At 40.9% G+C, this 9,386-nt stretch overlaps 1 protein-coding gene across 1 annotated transcript in view; it reads right to left on the reverse strand.

The window, feature by feature from the left end:
- The window catches only part of LOC131249312 (polynucleotide 5'-hydroxyl-kinase NOL9), a 37,173-nt gene extending 28,930 nt beyond the window's left edge, over positions 1-8,243 (reverse strand). The window contains exons 1-3 of the mRNA XM_058249987.1: positions 7,932-8,243; positions 3,845-3,942; positions 3,676-3,709 (exon numbers count right to left, since the gene is read on the reverse strand). Coding sequence (XP_058105970.1) covers positions 3,676-3,709; positions 3,845-3,942; positions 7,932-8,134 — 335 coding nt within the window. The 5' untranslated portion in view covers positions 8,135-8,243. The remainder of the gene's footprint in view (positions 1-3,675; positions 3,710-3,844; positions 3,943-7,931) is intronic.
- Positions 8,244-9,386: the final 1,143 nt, after the last annotated feature.

Genomic DNA, 9,386 nt, shown 5'->3' on the forward strand with positions numbered 1-9,386 from the left:
GGAATTATGAAATCAGCGACTGTTTCGTTCATCCCAAATCGCCCACCAAATAGCCGATAAAGCCAAACGCAAATTGAGATGGTCTTTCTTCCCTCCATTAACTCCATGCCATGCTCATAAGAGATTTCAGATTGAATCTAGTATAACCCACAACTCCCCAAAATCTGCTATGAAGGTATCCCAAATCTTGGAAGCAAAAGAGCAAAAAATGAACTAGTGATCAATTGTCTTGACGTCTTGGTTACACATACAACACATTTTTGGGATAGTCAAGGATGTTTTATGAAGATTATCTATTGTAAAACCCTCTTTCTCGCCACCAACCAAGGCAACTACTTTGGGTGGCGCACCATAGGACCAAAAAATGGTATGCATACTCCCCATGACTTGTCTCCTCTTGAGTGATCAACTTGTAGAAAGATGACCGAAAACTTTCCCGAGCTTTGCACCCTCGCTATCATGGAATTAGACTCCCTGAATGGCTAAACATGTTGCAAACGATCTATAAGAGAGCAAGTAGCCCCTCCACCTTGCTATCTGACAGAGCTCTCCTACATAAAGGAGACCAAACGATGGAAGACCCGCTAAAGGATAAGCAATCAACCATTTTAAGGTTTTGAGAAGGGGCTAGATTTGCCAGATTCAGGAACTCAACTTGCAGCAGAGTGTCACCACACCAAATGTCTTTCCAAAAACAAACCCTCGAGCAATCTCCCACACAAAATGAAATGCCTTGCCAAAAATATGCTTGAATTGCTGAGAGGATATTCCATATATGAGAAGCTCTATAAAGGGACGAGTGTCTCGTCTCCCAACCCCCCTCCTGAAGCCAATACTTCCTAGCAATATTCTCTCGTCAAAAGCTTCCTTCTTCGATCCCGAATCGCCATAACCATTTGTCAAGAAGGGCAAATAATCATCCCACTCAAGACCCACAAGCCCACCCCCTCCATGGAATTTGTTAGCATCCTTAGATCCTTGCCACAGAAAATTTCTTCGCAGCTTATCTAACCAGGCAAAAACTGCCTGAGGACATCTAAAAGGAGACATGAAATAAACCAGCATGTTGGAAAAAGTAGACTTGATGAGAATAAGACGACCAACTAACGATAGGTAGCGACATTTCCACTTGGATAACTTTCTTTCTAGTCTCTCAATCACCTTGTCTCAAAGGTGCTTAGTCCTACCTATGCATAAAGGAAGCCCCAAGTAATGAGAAAGGAAGGAGATATCTTTGCATCCAAAGATGGAGGCCAAACTCGGAACTTCTTTAGACAAATGAATACCCAACATTTCGCCTTTTTCCGCATTAATTTTCAGCCTGGATACTGCCTCAAAACATATAACCACTTTCCGCAAGCCATCAATCATATCTGGATTTGCTTCACAAAAGATGAATGTGTCGTAGGCAAACTGAAGATGAGTTATACTGTCCCCATTTGATCCACCTTGAAGCCTCTAAAGAGCCCCATCTCTTGTCCCTTCGCTAACATACAGCTAAAGGCTTCTCCGATGACCAGGAAGAGATATGGAGAAAGCGGATCCCCTTGTCTTAGGCCCCTAGTTGGTTTAAAGAACCCTTTCGAGGATCCGTTCACCAACACTGAGAATGAAGGTGATCTAACACAAATCTAAATCCATTTCCTCCATTTTTCCCTGCACAACAACCTTCCCAATGTGTAGTCTAAGAACTCCCATACCATGTGGTCATATGCCTTCTCAATATCCAGCTTACAGACCACTCCTGATTTCTTTTCCTGGAATCAAGAATCAATGCATTTGTGAGCTATAAGAGCCATATCTAATATTTGTCATCCTCCCACGAAAGCCCCTTGATTAGGAGAGATTACCTTTCCCAATATAGCTCTAAGTCTCAAAGCCAAGATTGCATACAGACACCCTATAAGACTGATAGGCCTGAAATCCTTCAACTCCTCCATGCCTTCAATCTTGGGGATTAATGCAATGAAAGAAGCTCATTTCTGAAGCTACGCGATCTTCTTCAAAAAACACCTTTATAAAAGCTAGCACATTGCCTTTCACCACATTCTAGAAAACTTGATAAAAAGCAAGAGGAAATCCGTCAGGCGTAGGCACTTTGTCTCTACCTAAATGTCCTCGACAAATGTAGCATAGTATCTCAAATTTAAATAGTAGGATCGATTAAAATAATGAAAACAATAAAGAACATTAATGATTACATCATAAAAGTAACTTAATAATAACTATAAGATTAACTGCATAATGAATGTCCATGAAACATTACTAGAGTGAGACTAATAGATATTGCGCATCACTTCTATATTATTACCTGCCACATAGAGGTCATGGTGAAGGTAATTCTCCAAGGCTTGTTGATCATCTTGCAGTAATCTTTATACGACTGCACTGCATTCTTTCAATCCAATGATCAGTTAATTGATATTGACGGGCATGTGCGAGATTTTGTATGTGTGTGAGCTTATGCGTGGGGTATGGTTTTGGTATTGTTGGTGTATTGTACAGCTTTAGGTGCTCCTATGAAACATCATGTTTTTTTTAAAAAAAAATAAATAAATTTAATGTTTGTTTTATTGGGAAAGTCAGACTCAATCCTGAGACCTCAATGTTGAAACACCCCTGTCTACTATTCAGGTATGGGCTCAAACCCTAATTTTTGTTGGGAAAGTCGGGCTTGATCCTGAGACCTCAATAATGTTGAAACACCCCCTATCCACCATTGAGGTATGGGTTCAAACCCTTTTTATTAGGGTTATATTAATAAGATGCCTGATGAGATAGAGAAGACTAATCTCTCTACATACTTTCCTCTCCCTCACCTTTCTCTATTCTCCTTTTTCCTTCCACCCTTCACTCTACCATTTAATCTAACACTAGCATTCATGCTTCTTGATGTTTTGATGCTTCACTCAAACATATGCTTCATGATGCATGAATATATGTAGTCATTAGAGTCAATTTCTTGCTACAGATGCACGGAAATAATGAACATAAGTGTGCTTTAATGTTGCAGTACGCATGTATTATCTGTATATCAATGATTCAGGTTCGAAATTTGTTCAAAACATTTACTAAGAAAATTATCAATGATAGCATCTAAATTGGTATATTGACAATGAAAACAAAACTATAAAAAATAACTGCACTGTGACACATATATTAGGACTGACATGAAAGGAGATCTGGTTTCCATAGAAATATTCTGCCTCCTTGGTTTCTATTCTCTCTTTTTCTATCTTCAACTGACCTAAATGAAGTGATCTCTTGCCATTTCAAGATATTTCATAGTTTCCAGCCATCACATTATCATTCAAGATATTTCTTTATCCTAGCAATTTGGGGTCAGCTTCGAAATATTAGACGGGCAAATTTTCCCATGACCATCAACCTTCCTCTGTTACCCTGGTTCTAGAACCAGCCATGGGAGAGGCTCACATTGACAACACTCACATGCCAACAATGGTCCCACCTGGACCAGAATTTTTAATGTTTTGAGCAAATATATGGCCAAACCAGCATGACCTAGACCAGCATTTTAGTATCCTTTTCATTAAAAAACCCTCACTTGTGCTAGTATAAATCCAGTAGCAACCATAAATTCAGAGACAAATATAGGAAAAAGAAAAGATGCTTTAATTCAGCAATGCATAACCCACAGGAGTTTTCAATACATACCTCTCGGGTGTTTTCAGAGTCAAAATCGTCAAATCTGCAAACGGAAACACAAAAAAGAATGATCATAAAAAGATGCAAAGAATGCAATAAAAAATCAAATTCAAAGCAATGCAGAATTCAACCAAATTTGTAAAGAAAGCTCATGCCCAAACAACAGGAAGAGTTGTACCTAGAATTTGTTCATCAATGAGATGTAGTGAGAGACAGCCAGGAGTTGTGAACTCTGGCTGTCCAACATCTGTATCCAAATAAGCCACTTTCCTATATCTGAAAAGGAAGCAGAAGGCATTGAGTTGCAAAAGCCTAGACTAAAGTATAATAGACTACTCCATTAAAATGACCGGAAAAATTGTCAGAAGGGCCAAATGAGCTTAAAGCCATCTATGAGATGGCTGTGGGTTAGGAAGAGGCTCACTGGCAAATATCTAACAAGGGCAATGAATCCAAACCGTGCACGTTGTCGGTCATATCCATGGATGGACAATAGTTGAAATCATACAAAATAGACACTACTAGTCACCAATTTTTCCTGATTGGATGTTGACAGCTCAACATTTTCATTTCTCCATCCTTGCCAAGGTTATTATTTGTGTGGCTAGGATGCTTCATGTGATTTTCAACCCAGGGCAATCCAAGGCAAGGACTGAAAGGTTTTTGGTGTTTGGATCCACCAGCTAACCTGCCATATGTAAGGTGACTTTAGTGCCCCTTCATGATCCAATGCCAAAGGCAAAATGTCGCCAACGAACTTTATAGCCAGTTTGACATGTCCTCATCAATGTTCAGTTGTTCATCAGTGTCAGAAACCAGAACTTCCATTTATATTATATAGTTGTCAAAAGGCAGGGTTTAGACTGCATCAAGGTCAACCTGAGCCCAACCTGTATATATGTTGGACCTGAAATTCTGTGCTGTGGCCTGTGGACCTGAAAATCAGGCTTCAAGCACAGACCAAGAAGACATTCAGATGCAGGGCAACCTGGGTCCAGACTAGGCAAAATTGAATGGTTGTCACATGGATCTTGGACCGGCCAATTTGCTTATTGGGCCTGAAAGTAAACCCTGTGCTAGATCCTAGCTGCAAGCCTAAAACTGAGGCCCAAACATTGATTGTGGTGGGATGGAACTGGAAGCCACACCAACCATCCTTGGCCAATATGATGCAAAACATTATATACATTGCTAGTTGTTGTCCTTAAATATATATTTTTTTCATTTACTAATTCAAATTCCAGATTGTAAGGATTCAGGAGAAAAAAGTTGTGTGGAAGTTTAATGCCCAGCTGCTAACCTTACGCAAGTGACAAGTGAGTTTCCAATTATTGTAGGCTTACACCAGGGCTTTGGCACTGAGCCCATATCTCTTTGCACTGGTTATGGACAGGCTACAAGGAATTTGCAAGAAGAGGTCTTGCAGTGTATGCTGTTTACAAATGACATAGTTTTGATTAACGAGACAAGGGAGGGGGTAAACACAAAGCTAAAACTATGGATGGATGCTTTAAAATTAGTTGGACTAAAACAAAGTATGTGGAATTCAATTTTAGTAGCAACAAGAGTGGGAAGAGGAATAAGTACCCCAAAAATGGCCATTTTTAAATCTTGGGTTGATAATTCATGAGAGTGGAGAATTGAGGAGGATGTTTTTCATAGAATTACAGTTGGGTGAATGAAGTGGAGATGTGTATTTTGAGTTTTATGTGATCGTCACATATCAATCAAACCCAAGGGAAAAATTTATACGACAGAGATAAGACCAGCCATGCTTTATGGACATAATGGTGGGCAATATAAGGAATAACATGTTCATAGGATGAGCATAGCTGAAATGAGCATGTTGAGATGGATGAGTGGCAAGATGAGGAAGGACAGAATTAGAAATGAATGCATTCGAGAAAACTTAAGAGTAGCACAATAGGTAATAAGATGAGGGTAAGTAGACTTAATTGGTTCGGTCACATGCAACGGAGACCAAGAACTGCACCAGTTAGGAGTGAGTTGGTTCAAGTTGAGGGAAAGGCTCAAAAGGAAATGGTTGGAGGTAGTAACAAAGACTTCATGACCTATGTTTAATTGAGGATATGTTCGCTGGAGTGGAATGGCAGAACAGGATAGCTGACCCCAATTAGTTGGGATAAAGGCTTAGATGATGATGATTAATTCAAATCTCAGAAAGTATGAAAAATTATTTAAATTTTTTAAGGATAAAAATGATTGTAAAAAAAATATCCAAAAGAAATGAGAAGTTTAAACAACTATCATTCCAACATGTGCATATGTATGCATGTATTGAATTTGAGAGAGAGAGAGATGCTCATGTCCAACAGATGGTAAGTTATCGTCTACCCAGTGAATAACTACTAACCTATCATGTGCGTGCAGCATCCACCCCATCCAATAGGTTGGCCCCACCAAGAGGACCACCTCGTGCAACAATCAGCCCCATCTACTCATTTGGCAGGCCACAGAAAATAATTTATGGCCGCTGATAGATAACAAAAGACAAGTGTGGTTTGCCTGATCAATGGATGGGCTGATTTTTACACAAGGTCACCTCCTGGTAGGCCAACTTATCAGATGGGTTGGATGTCGTGCACACATGATATGCTGGAAGTTATCCACTATGTGGAAGGTAACTTACCATCCAAACAAGTTGGACTTGAAATATGTAGGGGTTTACTAATGTCCCCACCTTCATGGGAAGGTTAGCAATGTCCCTAAACCTTTTGAATTACACGTGGGACGTCCAACCACCGATTGTACAAATCATTCAATACTACCATTTTGAGTAAGCCATGGTGCAAGAATCATACCGATCTAATGATCCTGACCCATTGAATGGGGTCAATTTGTTACATCAGCCGTTGTAAGCCATAAATCACATGGTTAGAATCATCAAACCAAAGTACCGCCTTGGAAACATAAGCAATACACACACACGCACATATACATAGAGAGAGAGGGAGGGAGTCCTAATCCCCTCCGAGCTGTGCCACAAGGGACTTACGTGAGAGCAAAAACCAGGCAGGCCTCGGGGGGGCATCGACCCTCTAAACTATTTCCCTTCATGTGGCCCATTCGAACCATAGACCAACCTGATTTTTTGGCCCAAGGCCTGACATATGATGACTCATCCGATGGTTGGAGTGGATTTCACATACAAATAATTGTGAGCCCCATAAAAAATGAAGTGGATGTCCCTCTCCCAACTGTTTCCCTTTGAATGGCCCACCTAAATCACGGACCAGCCCAATTTTGGGGCCTTGGGCCTAACATGTGATGAGTGATGACACAACCGATGGTTGATGTGGATATCATATGCACATCTCAGCGATCCCTATAAAATATCAAGGGTGGATGTCGCTCTACCAATTGTTTCCCTTGGAGTGGTCCAACTGAATCATAGAGCCTGATTTTTCAGCCCTAGGCCTACCATGGGGTGACACACCTGATTATTGGAATGGATTTTTCATACATAACAGTGGTACCCACCATAGGCAGCCCCCATTTGCTCGCACCCAAAGTCTCTTGCGAACAATGCTCACCGGAGACCATTACTTTAAATATAATCTAAGCCCTATCCCAAATAATTGTGGTCGGGTGCACAAATCCTGTTATGCCATTCCACATATTGCCAGTATTCACAATAAGAGTAGTGGCGAGAGTTTGATACCAGCTGCCAACCTAATGCAACACTCCTCCCAGGCTTGGGACCAGAAATGAGAGCGTAAAACTCCCTACGGGCAAAGTATGTGTGTATGTGTCTGTATATTTACAATTTCAATCGTAACATCATTGTGGAACGTGTAAATGGGGCCCAAAATTAATTAAAATTGAACTCTTTTTTTTGTTTTCCATATCTTATTCAATATGCAGTTCCAAGGAAAATGAATAAAAAAATGCATTCATATGTGTACATATGCAGAGTCCGCGATATATACATACACGTACATATACATGTATTAAATAACACGGAGGCATTAATTGGGGACTAATCCAGTAATGATACATTCTAGGAAATGTACCAACAATACAAAAGATCTAATCAATAGCTTCCAATACTATAAACCCACATCACGACATAGACATTTATATCGTATCGTTCAATGAATCAATATATCACCATCCAATACTGTTCCAAGAATTTTTTTATTTTTTTAAGAAAGAAAGCTATTTTCGATAGGTAACACAGAATTATTGATGGATGGATGGATAGATAGATAGATAGATAGAGAGAAATGAAAAGAGAGGGAGACCTGTTGAGGAGGGTGTTGAGGAGTTGGCGGGAGAAAGTGGTCTTGCCGCTGTTTTTAGGGCCGCAGATGAAGGCGATTGGGGGCGGCGAAGAGGACGAGTCGTAGGCGATAGAGTCTGCAGCTTCCGACCATGACGCTGGTATGAAAATGGGATGGGATTGGGATTGGAATCCAGCCTCCTCTTCCTGCTTCTGCTCCCCCATCTCTCTCTCTCTCTCTCTCTCTCTCTCTCTCTCTCAGTTATTCCTGCGTCTGCTGCTACGCTGAGTCCCACACGTGTGAAAAAGTTCTCAGGCACGGGCCATAGAACCACTTGTCTTACGGAGCGCGTAAAAGAACCGGAAACGGATTGGCTACTCCCCCTGCCACCAGCCAATGGCTGGTGGTCGGTGATCTGTGGGCCCCAAAATGATGCATGTGTTTCATCCATGCCGTCCATCTATTTTTCAAGATCATTTTATTGTTTCCAAAGAAATGAGGTATATCCTAATCTCAAGTGGACCACATTACAGGAAACAGTGTTGAATGAGCCTCGACCATTAAAAACCTTTTGGGGGCCATGAAAGTTTTGGATCAAGCGGATATTTGTTTTTTCCCTTCATCTGTGTCTGTATGACATAATCAACCGATTGAATGTCAAATAAACAGTACACTGGGCTTTAGGATGATTTTAATAGTGGATATCCAATCGCTATTGTTTTCCTGTGGTGTGGTCCACCTGAGATTTATATCCCTCTCATTTTTGGTATGACATCGTAAAATGATCTGTAAAAATAGATGAACGGAATGGATGAAACGTATACGTCATGGTGGGCCCACAGAGCACCGACCACCAGCCACAGGGCTGGTGGCAGGGGGAGTAGCGAATCCGTTTCCAAAAGAGCCAATATCTGTGCGCCCCCCTATATCGTATATGCAAATCCACACCGTCCATCACGTGAGAAGCCTTATCACGCAGAAATATTAGAAGGATAAAAACCCAAATGGGCCACACCAATGGTAACAATGTAAGAAATCCACTCAAAAGCACAGTGGGATTTAACCACAATAAGCAGTTAAACCATGTTAAAAATCTTGTTAGTCTTGGCATAAGTAAAGACCCATGTTGTAAATGTGAAATCTACTTCCATCTGTGTAGCCCGTTTGATTTTTTCATCAGGCTAACATTCCGTATATACCGTCCAAATAATGCTTCTAACCTAATGAATGGATTGGATTTTACATATAGAACAGAGTAGCCCCACAGAGCTTGAGGGCCTGTTTGGCCGGGCTGATTGGAAGGGATTGGAAGGGGTTGGAAGATAGATCCTGGGACTGGAACAGACAAGGGATCCGGATCCCGGATATAGCAATCCCATGGATATTAAGACAATCCGCTCACATCACCATCATTATCTTTAAATCCCATCCAATCCACCCTAATCCCTTCAAAATTGCCTGGACGTGTTTGGTTGG

The sequence above is a fragment of the Magnolia sinica genome, chromosome 6 (genome assembly GCF_029962835.1).
Source record: "Magnolia sinica isolate HGM2019 chromosome 6, MsV1, whole genome shotgun sequence".
In the NCBI taxonomy this organism is placed as follows: Eukaryota; Viridiplantae; Streptophyta; class Magnoliopsida; order Magnoliales; family Magnoliaceae; genus Magnolia; species Magnolia sinica.